Below are 22597 nucleotides of genomic sequence, written 5' to 3' on the forward strand. Positions count from 1 at the left end.
CCTGTTCCTACTGTCTGACCTCAACCTAACTCATATTACCCCCTCCCTGTTCCTACTGTCTGACCTCAACCTAACTCATATTACCCATCCCTATTCCTACTGTCTGACCTCAACCTAACTCATATTACCCCCTCCCTGTTCAAACTGTCTGACCTCAACCTAACTCATATTACCCCCTCCCTGTTCCTCCCGTCTAACCTCAACCTAACTCATATTACCCCCTCTCTGTTCCTACTGTCTGACCTCAACCTAACTCATATTACCCATCCCTGTTCCTACTGTCTGACCTCAACCTAACTCATATTACCCCTCCCCATTCCAACTGTCTAACCTCAACCTAACTCATATTACCCATCCCTATTCCTACTGTCTGACCTCAACCTAACTCATATTACCCCCTCCCTGTTCCTACTGTCTAACCTCAACCTAACTCATATTACCCCTCCCTGTTCCAACTGTCTGACCTCAACCTAACTCATATTCCCCCTCCCTGTTCCTACTGTCTAACCTCAACCTAACTAATATTACCCCTCCCTGTTCCCACTGTCTAACCTCAACCTAACTCATATTACCCCTCCCTGTTCCTACTGTCTGACCTCAACCTAACTCATGTTACCCCTCCCCATTCCTACTGTCTGACCTCAACCTAACTCATATTACCCCTCCCTGTTCCTACTGTCTGACCTCAACCTAACTCATATTACCCCTCCATATTCCTACTGTCTGACCTCAACCTAACTCATATTACCCCTCCCTGTTCCTCCTGTCTGACCTCAACCTAACTCATATTACCCCTCCCTGTTCCTACTGTCTGACCTCAACCTAACTCATATTACCCCTCCCTGTTCCTCCTGTCTGACCTCAACCTAACTCATATTACCCCTCCCTGTTCCTACTGTCTGACCTCAACCTAACTCATATTCCCCCTCCCTGTTCCTACTGTCTGACCTCAACCTAACTCATATTACCCCTCCCTGTTCCTACTGTCTGACCTCAACCTAACTCATATTACCCCTCCCTGTTCCTACTGTCTGACCTCAACCTAACTCATATTACCCCTCCCTGTTCCTACTGTCTGACCTCAACCTAACTCATATTACCCCTCCCTGTTCCTACTGTCTGACCTCAACCTAACTCATATTACCCATCCCTATTCCTACTGTCTGACCTCAACCTAACTCATATTACCCCTCCCTGTTCCTACTGTCTGACCTCAACCTAACTCATATTACCCCTCCCTGTTCCTACTGTCTGACCTCAACCTAACTCATATTACCCCTCCCTGTTCCTACTGTCTGACCTCAACCTAACTCAACTTCCAGCTCCGACAGAGATGTCCGCCTCACTTCGCGTACTTATGAAACTATGCAGTATTTGTTTTTTTTACGTGTTATTTCTTACATTGGTTCCCCAGGTAATCTTAGGTTGATTACATGCAGTCGTGAGCTACTGGATATAAGATAAACGTCATCTCACCATCATTTCGACCAGTAATATGACTATCCTGAAGCGGATCCTGTGTTTTCCCCTCCACCCAGGACAATGGATCGGATCCCAGCCGCCGAACCAAAACAACGACTCCGTAAAAGGGGCAGTTGAAGGGGTCTTCTGATCAGGCTCCGGAGACGGGCACATCGCGCACCACTCCCGAGCATACTGCTTGCCAATTTCCAGTCTCTTGACGACGAGGTTGATGAAATCCGAGCAAGGGTAGCATTCCAGAGAGACATAAGAGATTGTAACGTTCTTTGCTTCACGGAAACATGGCTCACTCGAGAGACGCTATCGGAGTCGGTACAACCAGCTGGTTTCTTAATGCATCGTGCCAACAGAAACAAGCATATTTCTGGTAAGAAGAGGGGCGGGGGTGTATGCCTTATGATAAACGAGACGTGGTGTGATCACAACAACATACAGGAACTCAAGTCCTTCTGTTCACCTGACTTAGAATTCCTCACATTCAAATGTCGACCGCATTATCTACCAAGAGAATTCTCTTCGATTATAATCAGACACATATATTCCCCCCCAAGCAGACACGTCGATGGCCCTGAACAAACTTTATTTGACTCTATGTAAACTGGAAACCACATATCCTGAGGCTGCATTCTTTGTAGCTGGGGATTGTAACAAGGCTAATCTGAAAACAAGACTCCCTAAATTCTATCAGCATAACGATTGTGCAACCAGGGCTGGTGAAACCCTGGATCATTGTTATTCTAACTTCCATTTCCGCAACGCATATAAGGCCCTGCACCGCCCTCCTTTCGGAAAAGCTGACCACAACTCCATTTTGTTGCTCCTAGCCTATAGACAGAGACTAAAACAGGAAGCACTCAGGTCTGTTCAACGCCGGTCTGATCAATCTGATTCCACGCTTCAAGATTGCTTCGATCACGTGGATTGGGATATGTTCCACATTGAGTCAAACAACAACATTGATGAATATGCTGATTCGGTGAGCGAGTTTATTAGCAAGTGCATCGGCGATGTCGTACCCACAGCAACTATTACAACATTCCCAAACCAGAAACCGTGGATTGATGGCAGCATTCGCGCAAAACTGAAAGCGCAAACCACTGCATTTAACCAGGGCAAGGTGACCGGACACATGACCGAATACAAACAGTGTAGCTATTCCCTCCGCAAGCCAATCAAACAAGCTAAGCGTCAATATAGAGACAAAATAGAGGCGCAATTCAACGGCTCAGACACAAGAGGTATGTGGCAGGGTCTACAGTCAATCACGGATTACAAAAAGAAATCCAGCCCCGTCACGGACCAGGATGTCTTGCTCCCAGGCAGACTAAATAACTTTATTGCCCGCTTTGATAACAATACAGTACCACTGACACGGCCTGCAACCAAAACATGTGGCCTCTCCTTCACTGCAGCCGAGGTGAGTAAAACATTTAAACGTGTTAACCCTTGCAAGGCTGCAGGCCCAGACGGCATCCCCAGCCGCGCCCTCAGAGCATGCGCAGACCAGCTGGCTGTTGTGTTTACGGACATATTCAATCAATCCTTATCCCAGTCTGCTGTTCCAACATGCTTCAAGAGCAATTTTTTTTTTTAAAGTTCGGCGTTGTAGTGGTAGCATTTTCTGGTCGATTTCTCGGCCAAGCATGATGAACAAACGGGAGCTATTTCGCCTACAAAAGTAATATTTTTGGAAAAAAGGATCATTTGCTATCTAACTGGGTGAAAACATCCGAAGTTCTTCAACGGTAAATGATTTAATTTGGTTGCTTTTCTTATTTTCGTGAAAATGTTGCCTGCTGCCAGCAGAGCCTAGCATAGCATTATGCCATGCTAAACTTACACAAATGCTTGTCTAGCGTTGGCTGTAACGCATATTTTGAAAATCTGAGATGACAGTGTGATTAACAAAAGGCTAAGCTTGTGTTTGCGATTTTCATGAATAGGAAAAGTTTCTAGGGGTATTCATGTCCGCTGCGTTATGCTAATTCGTTTGAGGCTATGATTACGCTCCCGGATCCGGGATTGCTAGTTGCAAGAAGAAGAAACCTCTCTCATTGTCATCAAAAGCATAGGTTTATCTCCACTGTGCTCACATTCTACCATACCCTTGTCTGTACATTATTCCTTGAATATTTAATCTACCACACCCAGAAATCTTCTACTTTTATTCTCTGTCCCCAACGCACTAGACGACCAGTTCTTATAGCCTTTAGCCGTACCCTTATCCTACTCCTCCTCTGTTCCTCTGTTAACACAGGCCCTGTAGCCCCCCCTTCCACTCCTATTCCCCAGGAGCTATAATTTGTTGATTTCTGTAACTGTAAAAGCCTTGGTTTCATGCATGTTAACATTAGAAGCCTCCTCCCTAAGTTCTTCTCACTGCTTTAGCACACTCCGCCAACCCTGATGTCCTAGCCGTGTCTGAATCCAGGCTTAGGAAAGCCACAATAAATTCTGAAATTTCCATCCCCAACTACAACATTTTCCGCCAAGATAGAACTGCTAAAGGGGGTGGAGTTGCAATCTACTGCAGAGATAGCCTGCAGAGTTCTGTCATGCTATCCAGGTCTGTGCCTAAACAATTCGAGCTTCTACTTCTAAATATCCCCCTTTACAGAAATAAGTCTCTCACTATTGCCACTTGTTATAGACACCCCTCAGCCCCAAGCTGTGCCCTGGACACCATATGTGAAGTAATTGCCCCCCATCTATCTTCAGAGTTTGTTCGGCGACCTAAACTGGGATATGCTTAAAAACCTCTTAAGGATCGACCCCTTTTTTACAATTTTCTCCTAAAATGACATACCCAAACTGCCTGTAGCTCAGGCCCTGAAGGAAAGACATTCATATTATTAGTAGCATTTGAAAGGAAACACTTTGAAGTTTGTGGAAATGTGGTAGGAATGTATGAGAATATAACACATTAGATCTTGTAAAAGATAATACAAAGAAAAAAACAACCGCTCTTTTTTATTTTTTTTGTACCATCATCTTTGAAATGCAAGAGAAAGGCCATAATGTATTATTCCAGCCCATGTGCAATTTAGATATTGGCCACTAGATGGCAGCAGTGTATGTGCAAAGGTTTTTATCTGATCCGATGGACCATTTAATTTCTGTTCAAAATGTTGTATCAAGACTGCCCAAACGTGTGTTTATTGTAAACGTTTGTTTATTAATATCTTTTCATGTTCAAAACTGTGCACTCTCCTCAAGTAATACTAGACCCAAACTGTTACAGACCTATATCCATTCTACCCTGCCTTTACAAGGTCTTCGAAAGCCAAGTTAACAAACAGATCACCGACCATTTCGAATCCCACCGTACCTTCTCTGCTATGCAATCTGGTTTCCGAGCTGGTCATGGGTGCACCTCAGCCACGCTCAAGGTCCTAAATTATATCATAACCGCCATCGATAAGAGACAGTACTGTGCAGCTGTCTTCATCGACATGGCCAAGGCTTTTGACTCCGTCAATCACCACATTCTTATCGGTAGACTTAACAGCCTTGGTTTCTCAAATAACTGCCTGCCCTGGTTCATCAACAACTTCTCAGACAGAGTTCAGTGTGTCATCTCGGAGGTCCTTTTGCCCGTATCTCTGTCAGTCTCTATAGGGGTGCCACAGGGTTCAATTCTCAGGCCGACTCTTTTCGCTGTATACATCAATGATGTTTCTCTTGTTGCTTTTGATTATCTGATCTACCTCTACGCAAACGACACCATTTTGGAAACTACTCTGGCCCTTCTTTGGACACTGTGTTAACATACCTCCAGATGAGCTTCAATGCCATACAACTCTCCTGACATGGCCTCCAAATGCTCTTAAATGCAAGTAAAACTAAATGCATGCTCTTCAACCGATCGCTGCCCGCACCAGCCCGCTCGTCTAGCATCACTACTCTGGACAGTTCTGACTTAGAATATGTGAACAACTACAAATACCTGGAGTCTGGTTGGACTGTAAACTCTCCTTCCACACTCACATCGAGCATCTCCAATCCAAAATTAAATCTAGTTTGCCACTATGGCCTATTTATTGCCTTTCCTCTCTAATCTTACTTCATTTGCAGACACTGTATATAGATTTTTCTATTGTGTTATTGACTGTATGTTTGTTTATTCCATGTGTAACTCTGTGTTGTTATTTGTGTCGCACAGCTTTGCTTTATCTTGGCCAGGTCGCAGTTGTAAATGAGAACTTGTTCTCAACTGGCCTACCTGGTTAAATAACAATAAAATAAAAACATCAATGCAACAAAACATCCTCAACAGTGATAAGACTGAACTCCTCCTCATAGGCACCAAATCCATCCTCACCAAAGATGACACCACGATCTCTCCCTCCATGCACACAACTACACCCTCTCATTTGACCACCACATTAGACAGACTGTCAAATCCTCATTCTTCCACCGTGCCAAAGGCTCCGCCCGTCCTGCTGCTGAAATCCTCATGGCTACTGCTACGCATCAGCTCAAGGGCCCTCCATAAGCTCCAAAGGGACTCCTCACCCACACTAAGTCCTGGCAGCACATCACCCCTGTCCTCTGTGAACTCTACTAGCTCCCAACGAAATTGAGAGACGCCAACTTGGATCTCGACCTTTAAGTCTTTATTGAAGATATATATTATATTATATATTATTATATTATTATATATTATTATTATTATATATTATTATTTTATTATTATTATATTATTATATTATTATATTATTGAAGACTCATTTCTTCAGTAGGTCCTATGATTGAGTGCAACCCTATTACGGGGTCTGAGTCATTGATATGATCTTCCTGTTCGGGTTGGCACCACCCTCGGGTTTGTGCCATGGGGGAGGTCTTCGTAAGTAAGTTGGTGGTTGAAGATATCCCTCTAGTGGTGTGGGGGCTGTGCCTTGGCAAAGTGGGTGGGGTTATATCCTGCCTGTTTGGCCTTGTCCGGTGGTATCGTCGGATGGGGCCACGGTGTCTCCCGACCCCTCCTGTCTCAGCCGCCAGAATTTATGCTGCAGTAGTTTGCATCGGGGGGCTAGGGTCAGTTTGTTATATCTGGAGTACTTCTCCTGTCCTATTCGGTGTCCTGTGTGTATTTAAGTATGCTCCCTCTAATTCGCTCTCTTTTTCTCTCTGAGAACCTGAGCCCTAGGACCATGCCTCAGGACAACCTGGCCTGATGACTCCTTGCTGTCCCCAGTCCACCTGATCATGCTGCTGCTCCAGTTTCCGCTGTTCTGCCTGCGGCTATGGAACCCTGACCTGTTCACTGGACGTGATACCTTGTCCCGGACCTGCTGTTTTGGACTCTCTCTCTCTCTACCGCACCTGCTGCCTCTTACTCTGAATGATCGGCTATGAAAAGCCAACTGACATTTACACCTGAGGTGCTGACTTGCTGCACCCCTCTACAACCACTGATTATTATCTGACCATGCTGGTCATCTATGAACGTTTGAACATCTTGGCCATGTTCTGTTATAATCTCCACCTGGCACAGCCAGAAGAGGACTGGCCACCCCTCAGAGCCTGGTTCATCTCAGTTTCTTCCTAAATTCTGGTCTTTCTAGTGGGGTTTTCCTTGCCACCTTGCTTCTACATCTGCATTGCTTGCTGTTTGGAGATTAAGGCTGTGTTTCTGTTCAGCACTTTGTGACATCAGCTGATGTTAAAAGGGCTTTATAAATACATTTGATTGATTACAAGCTCCTCCTTCTGACCTACGAACCTTTTCTCCCCCAACAATCAACACGCAGACTCCGTTCCCCCACAGCTGGCCACCTTTCCATCCCCCAGGTTGAAGCTCCAGAGCTTCGGTCACAGGGCCTTCTCCTAGGCTCTGTAACTCTCTCCCTCCAGCCACCCATGACTCAGAGTCCATCACTATCTTTCAGACCCCCCTAAAGCTTTTAAATGAAACAAGCATTCACAATAATTCAACATAAAATCTTTATTATTCGATGAATAATGGAGTCATGGTTCTGTCCTCAACACACAATATCAAACAATGAAGCCAACACACATGCGGAACATGGGTAGCTCTGCATCCAGTTATTTCGCAATAAAACAAATGTCAAACTAGCCTTCTAAAAAGCACGGTTTGGCAGTGCCAGTCCAATATACATCCAACTTGAGTGAGGAATAACACAGGCGCGGAATCTGACTTGAATTTGATGCATTAGAATATGTTTAATTAATTATTATTACCCATGTCCAGCTTCTGGTATAATTCTAGATTAAATAAATATTCAAGTAAATGTACAAATCTAGAGGATTTGGGAATCAGCCAATTGATTGCCATGGCTTAATCACTCCTCCATCAGTGGAGCCCCACCGGTTTTGCCTGTGCTGAAATCACACAAACTTAGTTGAGAAATGTAACAAAAAGCCTGGTCTAAAGGGGCTGTGATGAAAGCTTCAATTCTCATCACACATATTAGGAACAATAACAACAAGACGTGCTAACAAATGTTCCCCCCACAAGGAATAACCTAGCTGAATGAGCTACTGTAAACAGTCAATGCCAAACACAAGGAATAACCTAGCTGAATGAGCTACTGTAAACAGTCAATGCCAAACACAAGGATAGTGGTGTAGCTTGTCAATGAGACAGTTTTTTCCCCTACCCCAAACAGAAACAAACATACATTTACACTCAGTACACAATAAAAGGTGTCTCCATTTAGCAATCACTAACTATAGTCATAAGAAATGTCACTGACCATTCAACATCAAATATAATACAAGAAGCATTAATAGTTCATCATTTCCTTCCTGTTAATACGACAACAGCTTTATTTTAAACTAAGGCGAAACCTTGTACTTAAAAATGGCATGTCATTCAGAGTCATTTTCACACCTCCGTCAGTCACAGCAAATTCCTCCATGACAAATCTAAACAAACATAACAATGAATCATATTCCACCGTAAAATTGAATAAGAGTAAAAAAAAAAGAAGATACAATAACAATCCTGAAGCTCAACAACATGACCTCATGCTTCGGCCTGTATTCAAAAATCCACTACAAATCATCCACTCTGTTTCCAACAGGACCGTTAAGTAACGACCGTCAACTCGGCTAAGATTTGTACTTTCTGGCATGAATTAAAAAACTAAAGTATTGGGTCAAATCCAATGCAAAGTGAAACTGTCTGTATTTTCATGTTATGGGTGTGCTTGTCATCAGCAGGGACTGGGGAGTTTGTCAGCCTCAAATTTCAAACGACAATATCTCCAAATTATTATGACTTAAAAACCTCCAACTATAAATGATAGAAATTCATATACAAAAATTGAAAGCATTTAATAAGAAAACTAAAAGGTGTGCAACATGACAATGACCTGGTTTGACTATTTCAAGTTATCTATAAGGGTGAGTGACTCTAATTGTGTACTGAATGTACAAGACAACTCTCATTTGGCTTCAGTCGTGCCTGCTGCATTTCTTAATGGGCAATATGAAAAATGTGGCTAAATGATGTTCAGTCCCCCTTTAACCATTAGTTGGGCAACTTCATCCTTCTCCGTTGACACTTGCAGACCAATACTGATGGAAGCCCGGTATGAAACGAAGCATCTATCCTCAAGCTATAATTTGTATCACACACAATGCTTGGTTTGATTACAATTGTCATGTTTGATCTTGTGAAACAATGTGTGTGCATTAGTGTGAGTGTGTGTATGTGTGTGTGTGTGTGTGTAACACCATTTTCACTTCATGGATTGATACTCTGGGCAAGCAGGGGAGATTTCCATGAAAATTCACGTTTCACAACAATCTCAAGATTCGTTAAGTGCATATTTCTCGCACTATACATGTAATCATATAATATCACAGTTAAGGTGAAGGAGAACTACTAACAACTGGGGGATTGATGCAGTAACTGTGGCAGCCGCCAGCACTACAACAAATGGTTTGACTTCCTAGGCTCTTAATCACTTTATCGCTCAAATTAGCATTGTATAATTTACCGTGACAGAAAAGTCTCTCCAAATGGATCCCATTATAAGCAAAAAATAAAACAAACACATTTTATATTTGTCATGAATAAATACTTCCTCCAGTCTTTCAGCGATCTCAAAACTCACTTTGTTGCATTTCCAAATAAACAGGCCAGTAGAGAGAGAGGATATGTGCCATAAGGGCTAATATACTGTATATTATCTGAGTAACAAACTCCTTATCAAATATCATAATGACATAAAACAGTCAAGCTAAAATGGTAGACCGTTGGAACAAGAAGAAGATAGCCCTGCCTTTCTGAGCAAGCTGGGTCAATGTACATATGCACACTTGTATACAAGTACAGAAATATACACTCTTAGGTGTGCATATGTATGTACAAAGACACACTTACATGGACATACATAGATTTGTTTATCTATACACAGGGGCGGCAGGGTAGGCTAGTGGTTAGAGCGTTGGACTAGTAACCGGAAGGTTGCGAGTTCAAACCCTCGAGCTGACAAGGTACAAATCTGTTGTTCTGCCCCTGAACAGGCAGTTAACCCACTGTTCCTAGGCCAGTTAACCCACTGTTCCTAGGCCAGTCATTGAAAATACAGCTACAGCATACATTGAGGAAAGCTACTGCAAACCCAGTTTCATGCTGGGTTGCTGCTACAGTAATACTGGTAGGCCGGATATCACAGTTTATATATAATACGTCTTCATTGCGATGACGCTGAGTTGGATTCTTTGTTCGCATTTGTTTCACTTCTGCCTAAAGTCTGATGTGAGGCCAGGGAAGGGCTTGATGAGAGGAATGGCCTCACACCTGTCTCTCTGGCTGTCAGTCGGACAGAATGTGCACAAAGGACATGGGGAAAACCCCTTTCCTCTCGGGATGTCCTTCTATGTGCCCGATCTGAAAGAGATTAAAAAAAAAGAGATGGATAATGATGAATACATTATGCATATTTTACTGTGACAGCTTCACGATGAGGCTTGACATGAGTGACACGTACATGAGTATACTCTCATACTTCAATAATTTGGTGTACTTGGTTTTGTACCTTAACTAATCTGATCTAAAAGGATTGGAAAGGAGAAAAATTAATGGCAGAAGCTTCCCCTAGCCTACCTGACAACTTCTGCCATACAGTATCGCCATCACCTTTCTGGTATAATTGTTTACAATTTCATCATTTAGCAGACACTTTCATCCAGAGTGACTTACAGACAGTTGTCAGTCAGCCTAGTCCTCTTAGATCATCAAAGAAAGGCAATGGATTTGGTTACGTTCAGGAGTGTGCAACCTACTGAATGTTGCAGATAGAAACGCTTTGAATAAACGCTTTGAATTGGGATTCCTTACTCTAAATGTCACAGAGGCCTCTGTTCATATATTAATTTCTTATTAATCCACAATATTGTGCCCCACTGAACGGGGACCAGATTTCAAAACTCTCATCAACAGTTTATGTCTCTCTTGAAATGATAAACATGTCAAATGTAGGCAACACTGTGGAGTTACTTTTTAAACTCCTCCTCAAACTCCCAGAGATACTTCTTATAGTTCTCAGAAGAAGCATGAATGCTGACAGGTGAGGCTGTGGCCACATTAACATTTTGTGTCCGAATATTTCAGACGGAGCCAATGCTTTTTCAGTAGGACAAATCCGTTGCCAGATGAATGTCAACACAGATGGTTGTCCAACAAAACCACACAAATTATCAGTCTTTTAACTTATGCAACTCATCTGAACTCATCCTAAAAAAAAAAGAGATGAGTTGCACTTTTGATAGACAAGAACAGACAATGATGTACGCCATATAGGATTTTATCCATGTTCATTTATGAGTGTGGCTGCAGCCTGATGCAGGACACATACTCACCCACCACTCCGGGTCCTCTTCTCCTGTGACGATGATAACCTCTCCCTCTGCAAAGGTCAGCTCATCATCGTTATCTGCCTGGCAGTCGTAAATGGTTTTCACCCGTCTCGTTTTACTCTTCCCCTGGGTGAAAATGCAATAAGCTTAGTAATGTTTACATTACCGTCAGAGTACATTGATATATTTCCACATGGTGTATGACTTGATGGAGTTATCATTTTTTTTCTTGTTAAAACCTGTTCAGCCTTGAAAGGTTTTAAGCAGGGTTGAAGGCAATGTTTACACATTCATGGTAAACGCTGCATATGTCAGCTGAATCGGAAATGACCTAACGTGGATCTTCCGCGATTTCGGCTTGAAACCAGCCATAGGTACGACAACAAGAAGCACTATCTTTAGTCTGCACTCACAGTGTTGATCTTCCGAGGCAGCGGCACAGGCATTTCCACTGCACATGGCGGGGATCCATTGGTGTCCTCACTGGCCTGTCTGGGGGATAGCGCCCCCTGTTGACTGCAAGACTGTTTGTCCATCGCAGTCTGCACGGCCTCGCCCGGAGGGAGCCGCTCACTGACAGGGGGCTTTGGAGGGATGTCGCTCAGTTGAGGTTTGGGCGGGAGGTCCTTGAGCTGCGGTTTGGGCGGGAGATTCGACAGTTGTCGTTTCGGGGGTCGGTCAGAGAGCTGGGGCTTGGGGGGAAGATCTGACATCTGGGGCTTGGGAGGCAGTTCACTTAGCTGCGTTTTTTCTGCCAACGGGGCCCTCTGAGGGGTGTCTCCGGGGGTCTGCAGTGGCTGGGGCGATTTTTGGTAAGACTCTAGTTGGGCGCAGGTTGACCTCTGTAGAACCTCCGGAGGTTGGCAGAGCTTGTCCACTGAAGGGAGGTGGATAGTGTCGATCTTCCGTAGTGTCACTTCAAAAAGACAGGATGGGGTGTTAAAAAGTGTCAACTTGCATCAACTTATTTTGGTATATATTATCAGTATCTTTAATAAATTGTACACATGTAGTGCTGGTTTCCCAGACAAATTAAGCTTGTCCAGGACTAAAAAGCATTCTCAATGGAGATTCTCCATTGAAACAACATTTTAGTCCAGGACTAGGCTTAATCCGTGTCTGGGAAACTGGCCAGTAATCTATACTGTGTGATTTCTTTCATTGTTGCACATTTTCTGTCAAATAAGAGAGAAAACGTAATACCTTTTTGAGGTAGTTTGGGTAGAACCCTTGGACCAAGTGTTGACTTTGTATTACTAATGGTAGCGCTGAAAGAGAGATATGATGACCCATTATACAATGTGATCTTAGCCTCTGAAGGTCGAGGGGTCAATTTCTGAATGTTTGCATGCACTATGTAAGTGCTTAAGTTCTAAGCCATCTTTTTGGTTGTTGACTCTCATAATCAAATCAAGTTATATTGGTCACATACACATATTTAGCAGATGTTATTGCGGGTGTAGCTTGAGTTCCTAATGCAGTTGTGTTCCTAGCTGCAGTAATATCTAACTAAATGTTGTGTTCAGTAGTAGTAATATCTAACAATTCACAACAACACATGCAAATCTAAAAGTAAAATAATGGAGTTAAGAAATATATAAATATTAGGACGAGCAACGTCGGAGTGGCATTGACTAAAATACAGCAGATTAGAACACAGTATATACATATGAAATGAGTAAAGCAGTATGTAACCATTATTAAAGTGACGAGTGTTCCATTATTAAAGTGGCCAGTGATTCCATGTCTATGTACATAGAGCAACAGCCTGAAGGTACAGGTTTGAGTAATCAGGTGATACCCGGCTAGTGGTACCCGGCTGGCTAGTGATGGCTATTTAACAGTCTGATAGATAGAAGCTGTTTTTCAGTCTCTCGGTCCCAGCTTTGATGCACCCGTACTGACCTCGCCTTCTGGATGGTAGCCGGGCGAACAGGCCGTGGCTTGGGTGGTTGATGTCCATTATGATCTTTTTTGGCCTTCCTGTCACATTGGTGTCCTGGAGGGCAGGCAATGCGCCACCGGTGATGCGTTAGGCAGACCGCACCACCCTGTACAGAGCCCTACAGTTGCGGGAAGTGCAGTTGCCATACCAGGCGGTGATACAGCCTGACACGATGCTCTCAATTTGACCATTTTAGATCGTCGGTGATGTGTACGCCGAGGAAGCTTTTCACCTTTTCCACTGCGGTCTGGTCGCTGTGGATGGGATGTGCTCTCTCTGCTCTTTCCTGAAGTCCACGATCAGCTCCTTCGTTTTGTTGACGTTGAGTGAGAGATTATTTTCCTGGCACCACTCCACCAGGGCCCTCACCTCTTCGCTGTAGGAAGTCTCGTCATTGTTGGTAATCAGGCCTACTGTTGTGACGTCTGCAAACTTGATGATTGAGTTGGAGACGTCCTTGGCCACGCATTCATGGGTGAACAGGGAGTACTGGAGGTGGCTGAGCACGCACCCGTGTGGGGCCCCAGTGTTGAGGATCAGCAAAGTGGAGGTGTTGTTTCCTACCTTCACCACCTGGGGGCGGTCCATCAGGAAGTCCAGGACCCAGTTGCACAGGGCGGGGTTCAGACCCAGGGCCCCCTGCTTAATGACGAGCTTGGAGGGTACTATTGTTTTGAAGGCTGAGCTATAGTCAATGAATAGCATTCTTACATAGGAATTGCTCTCATCCAGATGGGATAGGGCAGTGTGCAGTGTGATGGCGATTGCATCGTCTCTGGATCTATTGGGGTGGTATGCAAATTGAAGTGGGTGTCAGGTAAGGTGGAGGTGATATGATCCTTAACTAGCCTCTCAAAGCACTTCATGATTATAGACGTGAGTACTACGGGAACAATGGTGAAGCAAGTGGGGACAGCAGACTGGGATAGGAGATTAAATATGTCCGTAAGTTGGTCTGAGCATGCTCTGAGGACGCGGCTAGGGATGCCATCTTGGCCGGCAGCCTTGCGAGGGTTAACACGTTTAAATCTTACTCACGTCAGCCACGGAGAACGAGAGCCCGCAGTCCTTGGGAGCGGGCCGAGTCGGTGGCACTATGTTATCCTCAAAGCGGGCGAAGAAGGTGTTTAGCTTGTCTGAGCGCAAGACATCGGTGTCCGTGACGTGGCTGGTTTTCCCTTTGTTTTCCCCTGCCACATAAGTCTTGTGTCTGAGCCGTTAAATTGCGACACCGTTTCTATTCGACCATATTCCAAAATACGTAAACTGTAAGTCATCCACAAAATTAAACACCCCTTTAATTGTGAGCACTGTTGATAAATGCATCTGCTAAATATGCGATTGGCACTATCGCGCTGAGCCTGGAAAGGCTGAATGAGTGAGTTGAAGCAGCGGGGATGGTACTGTACCTCTGCTGCTGCTCAAACTGGTTTCCAGGTGAGGTCCTGTTCGTGGGCGGGGGAGTGGACACGCTTCCTGTGTGGGAAACAGAGTGAAGATTTATGGCCACACGCTTTACCGGGGCATGCTGGGATTTGGAACATACATTTTTGGATTTTTAGATGAATTATAATTTCTTGATTTCATTGAGTTTTACCATCAAGGACCACTTTGGAAATAAGTATATTAATTACGGTTTTTAAGTGCTTATCGTCTGGGGATCCAAGGAACTGCTTGTTGTATTATTTGTTATGGAAAGAGAAGTGGAGGGCGCTTAACCAACGTTAGTCAAGGTGCAACCCAAGTTAGCATCTTTGAATAAGAAAAGGTGCAATGATTGCACACTATCAGAAATGTAGATGAAGGCCATTGATGAAGGCCCAAACGTCAAGCTTTCAATAGTGTCTTAAATAAAATAACATGTTTTAATGTATAATCATAAGATATGAGAGGCCCTCCAGCTGATATATTAATGATATATGCCAACCATGCCTTTTTGCTCAGTCATACAGTTTCACAATGCTCTAAGACTGTATCCATTAGTTAATTCATGTTTATAAGCCAATATAATACTTCATAACAAAGGAGCTTCAAGAAAGTTTTGCCTGAATTTAAATGCTTGAATTCCAATGGAGGGTTTATGTCAAAATGAGTCATATGAATTACAATTAAAAACTTATATGGGTGTTACACATAAAGGGGTGGTTTTCCAGACACAGATTAAGGCTAGTCCTGGACTAAAGTATTTTCAATGGAGATTCTTCATTGAACGCACGATTTAATATCCAAGACAATGCGTAATCGGTGTCTAGGAACCACCCCAAAATGACTCAAATGTAAACTATTAAACACGGTTGTTTCGTATTGGAAAAATACATTATATGTATCAGCAATATGTGACAGTGGGAATGCATTCAGCACTTGGCCTCTATTTCAATTTTTTTTCTGCTCGCAGAGGAAGTGAAACAAAATGAGAAACAAAGAGGAGCAACAGCAGGGTCAAAGGCAGCCTCTCTATTTTGGCCTCTGATCAAATCAGCAGAGAGACACAACGTTATGGGACGTTCAGATATAAATGTGTTCTGTAGAACAGACATGCCTCTGACACGTGGAATAAGACATCTCGTCGGGCTCTATTCATAGCATTTCTTCTGCAGCGTTTTACCATTTTTCAAGACTGAACATGGCCCTGGGGTAAAACTATCGAGCACATATGGTAGAGTGCACAATGCGTGGAAATTGAATGAATAGGCTGTTATCAATAACATAATGGTGGTGCATTCCATTCCCAACTGGTGTAAGTGTAGCCCAATCTGCTCCAGTAAACCATAGCTTTCCCCCTTTAGAGACTATTCATTGGAGATTTGAGTAATACTAAATATAAGGAAGAAGACAATGTACTCTTTTCTCTGTTGTGTGTTCAGGAGGATGCAAAGTTACAGAACATCTGTAGCTCAGTTGGTAGAGCATGGCGCTTGTAACGCCAGGGTAGTGGGTTCGATTCCCGGGACCACCCATACGTAGAATGTATGCACACATGACTAAGTCGCTTTGGATAAAAGCGTCTGCTAAATGGCATTTATTATTATTATTATTATTATTAGAAAGGGATCATGTGAACCATCTTATTAATCTTATTGTGCGTAGTGTAGAACAGGGAATCCCGTCAGCACTATTTACTTCTATATGCAAAAGGTTCACAACATGTCACTGGAAACATGCACAGTGTTGTTTTAAACTTTTCGACCGCCGTCCCACTCACCCCAACCGGTCCCACCTGTGCTCTGGGGGCCTTGCGGGACTGGGCTGGGGGGGTCTGAGAGGGTACGCTTGTGCCCGGGGGGAGGGGGTGGGGGTCTCTTCTTAAGGGCGGAGATTCCACCGCTGCCTCCAGTCTGGGAGCCCAGGGGAAGGGAGGTAGGCGGGCCAGTAGAGGGTGCTAGAAAATACAGGGGAAGAGGCATGCTGTGATTGGTTAAAACAAGAGGGCAAAAATCTCGTTTTATGGAGGCGTGCTACAGAGCTGTTATCTATGATCAAAGCCATATTTAATTCAGAAAGAGGGTACTGTAAAGATGCAAAGATTGAACAGGATGTTCAAGTTGATTTCTCTGACACAAAGCGGAAGGCACTATCAATCTATTTTGACATTAACAAACTATTCAAAAACACTGGATTATTCCATGCATGAAAACTCTGTACATCAGTCAATCAAATGTATCTATAAAGCCCTTTTTATATCAGCAGATGTCAAGCTGGGATTTTGGAACATACATTTTTGCATCTTTAAATTAATTATATAGAAATGCAGGAAATAAGGGAAAGGGGGATACCTAGTCAGTTGTACAACTAAATGCATTCAACTGAAATGTGTCTTCCGCATTTAACCCCTCTGAATCAGAGAGTTGCGGGGGGCTGCCTTAAATCGACTTCCACGTCTTCAGCGCCCGGGGAACAGTGGGTTAACTGTATACAATGTACAGCCATTAATACTTGAAGAATATAACTTAGAAATGCCTGATGAGCTTAGTTGCAATGTCATTGATGTTCAGTCCATATATCAATAGCTCCGGCTATACGTTTGAGCGCTAACATTTCTCCAGCCCCATCCCTCATCTTTTTAAAGTGGGGGGTGGGACCACTTTGTTGTTGTTTCCATCCAGACTGCCCCTTTAAAGGGACAGTTCACTCCAAAATCAAAGGTTAACAGATATTTTCAGACATCGAAAGATGAGATGAGTCCATGGCCATGTATCGGAATGGAAAAGATAAACGGCATATAATTTCTTGATTTCATTGAGTTTTACCATCACTTTGGAAACAAGTATATTAATTAAGGCTTTTAAGTGCTTATCGTCTGGGGATCCAAGGAACTGCTTGTTGTATTATTTGTTATGGAAAGATAAGTGGAGGGCGCTTAACCAACGTTAGTCAAGGTGCAACCCAAGTTAGCATCTTTGAATAAGAAAAGGTGCAATGATTGCACACTATCAGAAATGTAGATGAAGGCCATTGATGAAGGCCCAAACGTCAAGCTTTCAATAGCGTCTTAAATAAAATAACATGTTTGTAATGGTGAGTTGCACCTTTTTGCCTTTTCACCCCAATTGTATTTTCTTTTTAGGTCTGAAAACATCTGACAAACGTTGATTTTGGAGCGAACCTTCCATTAAGATAATGCAACACTTTAGTTGAAGGACCTTGTTATACTGCTTTCAAACCGGTCATAGAGCATTATGGAACTGTATAATAATGTACATCAAATGTATTTATAAAGCCTTTTTACATCAGCAGATGTCACAGTGCTGTACAGAAACCCAGCAACAACACAAAAAAAAGCTATCCATTCAGATATAGAAGCACTGTGACCAGGAAACACTCCCTTAGAAGGGCAGGAACCTAGGAAGAAACCTAGAGAGGAACCAGGCTCTGAGGGGTGGACAGTCCTCTGGCTGTGCCAGGTGGAGATTATAAGAGTACATGGCCATTTAGGCCAGACCGTTCTTCAAGATGTTCAAATGTTCATAGAAGACCAGCAGGGTCAGATTAAATTCAATTGACGCCGACCTAGAATTCAATAAATCTTTCCTTTTTGTTTATGTCTTTGTTTAAAAGCTATGCTTTTGATTTACAGACGTTTGTCTGGTACAATGAAATATTCCCTGTTACAATGGAATATATATACAATGGAATTAATATATTTGGACTTAACCTAAACCTGTCTTTGGTTTTACTGTGTATGTGAAAAAGAGCTACTGTTTTAACACGGCAATGTGGGCGTGATTGAGTTGAACACCAAGTGTTGGTGTATTGGTGGCGTAGGCTGCAACTATAACATTCCTTGTTAAGACATATGTAAACTGTGCTGTGATCCTCCATAACACCTTTCTCTTATTCCGCCCTCCAAAAAGCAGCAATCTTTCGGTTGACAAAGAGACCTGATGTATTTTATAAAATACATGATTCTCAGTTGCTACTGCCATAACCAGCACCATTGGAAAGACTCCTATGCAAAGCGCATTTATTTTTTCTTTATATAATAGATTAAAATTAGATGAATAATATTATTCAAATTACCTTTCCCTGCAGTCCTGCTGGGTAGTGTAGTCCCGTCAGGTCCTGGTGAGGGAGACATGTCTGTGAAGGTGTTGTAGACTGGGTTGGCAAAGGCCCCGTAGGATAGGCGCTGTTTGTCCCTGTGAGGGGTGTAACCCCCCGGGAGTGTCAGCTTGTCCTGAGGGGAGGACATACTGGAGGAGTGGCCGAAGCTCTGGGGCTGCGGAGAGCGGTCTTTTTTCACAGGACTTGGCTGTGAGGGGTCAATAGTAAGAGGTCAGAGACTGCTCATACCTATCCAGGACTGCAAGCAGAATGGCATCATATTCCCTATTGTGAATAAATACAGTACCAGTCAAAAGTTAGGACACAGCTACAAATTCAAGGATTTTTCATTATTTTTACTATTTTCTACATTGTAGAATAATATTGAAGACATCACAACTATGAAATAGCACATATGGAATCATGTAGGAACCAAAAAACTGGTGGTGGTGGATTTATTGGTGGTGACAGTGTTTCCTAGCCTCAGTGCAGTGAGCAGCTGGGAGGAGGTGCTCTTATTCTCCATGGACTTTACAGTGTTTCCTAGCCTCAGTGCAGTGAGCAGCTGGGAGGAGGTGTTCTTATTCTCCATGGACTTTACAGTGTTTCCTAGCCTCGGTGCAGTGAGCAGCTGGGAGGAGGTGCTCTTATTCTCCATGGACTTTACAGTGTTTCCTAGCCTCAGTGCAGTGAGCAGCTGGGAGGAGGTGTTCTTATTCTCCATGGACTTTACAGTGTTTCCTAGCCTCAGTGCAGTGGGCAGCTCGGAGGAGGTGCTCTTATTCTCCATGGACTTTACAGTGTTTCCTAGCCTCGGTGCAGTGGGCAGCTGGGAGGAGGTGCTCTTATTCTCCATGGACTTTACAGTGTTTCCTAGCATCGGTGCAGTGAGCAGCTGGGAGGAGGTGTTCTTATTCTCCATGGACTTTACAGTGTTTCCTAGTCTCAGTGCAGTGAGGCTGGGAGGAGGTGTTCTTATTCTCCATGGACTTTACAGTGTTTCCTAGCCTCAGTGCAGTGAGCAGCTGGGAGAAGGTGCTCTTATTCTCCATGGACTTTACAGTGTTTCCTAGCCTGTGCAGTGAGCAGCTGGGAGGAGGTGTTCTTATTCTCCATGGACTTTACAGTGTTTCCTAGTCTCAGTGCAGTGGGCAGCTGGGAGGAGGTGCTCTTATTCTCCATGGACTTTACAGTGTTTCCTAGCCTCAGTGCAGTGGGCAGCTGGGAGGAGTTGCTCTTATTCTCCATGGACTTTACAGTGTTTCCTAGCCTCAGTGCAGTGAGCAGCTGGGAGGAGGTGTTCTTATTCTCCATGGACTTTACAGTGTTTCCTAGCCTCAGTGCAGTGAGCAGCTGGGAGGAGGTGTTCTTATTCTCCATGGACTTTACAGTGTTTCCTAGCCTCAGTGCAGTGGGCAGCTGGGAGGAGGTGCAGGACTGGGAGGAGCTGGGAGGAGGTGCTCTTATTCTCCATGGACTTTACAGTGTTTCCTAGCCTCAGTGCAGTGGGCAGTTGGGAGGAGGTGCTCTTATTCTCCATGGACTTTACAGTGTTTCCTAGTCTCAGTGCAGTGGGCAGCTGGGAGCATCTTATTCTCCACGGACTTTACAGTGTTTCCTAGCATCGGTGCAGTGGGCAGCTGGGAGTTCTCCATGGACTTTACAGTGTTTCCTAGCCTCAGTGCAGTGGGCAGCTGGGAGGAGGTGCTCTTATTCTCCATGGACTTTACAGTGTTTCCTAGCCTCAGTGCAGTGGGCAGCTGTGAGGAGGTGCTCTTATTCTCCATGGACTTTACAGTGTTTCCTAGCCTCAGTGCAGTGGGCAGCTGGGAGGAGGTGCTCTTATTCTCCATGGACTTTACAGTGTTTCCTAGCATTTGGGCAGCTGGGAGAAGGTGCTCTTATTCTCCATGGACTTTACAGTGTTTCCTAGCAGTGCAGTGAGCAGCTGGGAGAAGGTGCTCTTATTCTCCATGGACTTTACAGTGTTTCCTAGCATCGGTGCAGTGGGCAGCTGGGAGTGCTCTTATTCTCCATGGACTTTACAGTGTTTCCTAGCATCGGTGCAGTGGGCAGCTGGGAGAAGGTGGTCTTATTCTCCATGGACTTTACAGTGTTTCCTAGCCTCAGTGCAGTGGGCAGCTGGGAGGAGGTGCTCTTATTCTCCATGGACTTTACAGTGTTTCCTAGCCTCAGTGCAGTGGGCAGCTGGGAGGAGGTGCTCTTATTCTCCATGGACTTTACAGTGTTTCCTAGCCTCAGTGCAGTGAGCAGCTGGGAGGAGGTGCTCTTATTCTCCATGGACTTTACAGTGTTTCCTAGCCTCAGTGCAGTGGGCAGTTGGGAGGAGGTGCTCTTATTCTCCATGGACTTTACAGTGTTTCCTAGCATCGGTGCAGTGGGCAGCTGGGAGGAGGTGCTCTTATTCTCCATGGACTTTACAGTGTTTCCTAGCATCGGTGCAGTGGGCAGCTGGGAGGAGCTGCTCTTATTCTCCATGGACTTTACAGTGTTTCCTAGCATCGGTGCAGTGGGCAGCTGGGAGGAGGTGGTCTTATTCTCCATGGACTTTACAGTGTTTCCTAGCCTCAGTGCAGTGAGCAGCTGGGAGGAGGTGGTCTTATTCTCCATGGACTTTACAGTGTCCCGAAAGTTTTTGGAATTAGTACAACAGGATGCTAACTGACTGAGTGTATTGGTTCCTGACTTCCCTGAAAAGTTGCATATTGCTGGGGATATTCGATGCTAATGCAGAACGCCACAGGATGTTTTTGTGCTGGCAGTCAAGTCTGGGGTGTTCTTAGATCTACATTTTTTGAATGGGGCATGCTTATTTAAGATGGCGAGGAAAGCACTTTTAAAGAGCAACCAGGCATCGTCTACTGACTGGATGAGGTCAATATCCTTCCAGGATACCCCGGCCAGGTCAATTAGAAAGGCCTGCTCGCTGAAGTGTTTTAGGGAGCGTTTGACAATGATGAGGGGTGGTCGTTTGACCACGGACCCATTACGCACGCAGGCAATGAGGCAGTGATCGCTGAGATCATGGTTGAAGACAGCAGATGTGTATTTGGAGGGCAAGTTGGTCTGGATGACATCTAAGAGGTTGCCCGTGGTTATGGATTTAGGGTTGTACTTGGTAGGTCCTTGATAATTTGTGCGAGATTGAGGGCATCTATCTTAGATTGTTGGACGGCCGGGGTGTTAAGCATGTCCCAGTTTAGGTCACCTAACAGTACGAGCTCTGAAGATAGATGGGGGGCAATCAATTCACATATGGTGTCCAGGGCACAGCTGGGGGCTGAAGGTGGTCTATAACAAGCGGCATTGGTGAGAGACTTGTTTCTGGGAAGGTGGATTTTTAAATATAAAAGCTTGAATTGTTTGGGTACAGACCTGGATAGTATGACAGAACTCTGCAGGCTATCTCTGCAGTAGATTGCAACTCCGCCCCCTTTGGCAGTTCTATCTTGTCAGAAAATTTTATAGTTGGGGATGGAAGTTTCCGGGTTTTTGGTGGTCTTCCTAAGCCAGGATTCGGACACGGCTAGGACATCAGGGTTGGCGGTGTGTGCTAAAGCAGTGAATAAAACAAACTTGTGGAGGAGGCTTCTAATGTTAATGTGCATGACACCAAGGCTTTTATGGTTACAGAGGTCAACATATTAGAGCACCTGGGGAATGGGAGTGGTGCTGGGGGCTGCAGGGTTAACCTCTACATCACCAGAGGAACAGAGGAGGAGTAGGAGAGTGAAATAAGATAGGGGTTCAACAGTGAAATAAGATAATAATCAC

General features: G+C 44.3%; 1 protein-coding gene across 3 annotated transcripts in view; it reads right to left on the minus strand.

Moving 5' to 3' along the window:
- Nucleotides 1-7414: 7414 nt before the first annotated feature.
- The window catches only part of LOC118401640 (arf-GAP with SH3 domain, ANK repeat and PH domain-containing protein 1-like), a 171485-nt gene continuing 156302 nt past the window's right edge, over nt 7415-22597 (minus strand). For 2 of the 3 annotated variants that reach the window (XM_052477346.1, XM_052477344.1), the window contains exons 22-28: nt 18779-19010; nt 16464-16640; nt 14671-14737; nt 12520-12584; nt 11730-12232; nt 11320-11442; nt 7415-10348 (exon numbers count right to left, since the gene is read on the minus strand). In XM_052477346.1, the coding sequence (XP_052333306.1) occupies nt 10274-10348; nt 11320-11442; nt 11730-12232; nt 12520-12584; nt 14671-14737; nt 16464-16640; nt 18779-19010 (1242 nt within the window). In that variant the 3' untranslated portion in view covers nt 7415-10273. The remainder of the gene's footprint in view (nt 10349-11319; nt 11443-11729; nt 12233-12519; nt 12585-14670; nt 14738-16463; nt 16641-18778; nt 19011-22597) is intronic. The other variant, XM_052477345.1, reaches the window with a different exon arrangement.

Source organism: Oncorhynchus keta, chromosome 23, assembly GCF_023373465.1.
Source record: "Oncorhynchus keta strain PuntledgeMale-10-30-2019 chromosome 23, Oket_V2, whole genome shotgun sequence".
NCBI classification, from domain to species: Eukaryota; Metazoa; Chordata; class Actinopteri; order Salmoniformes; family Salmonidae; genus Oncorhynchus; species Oncorhynchus keta.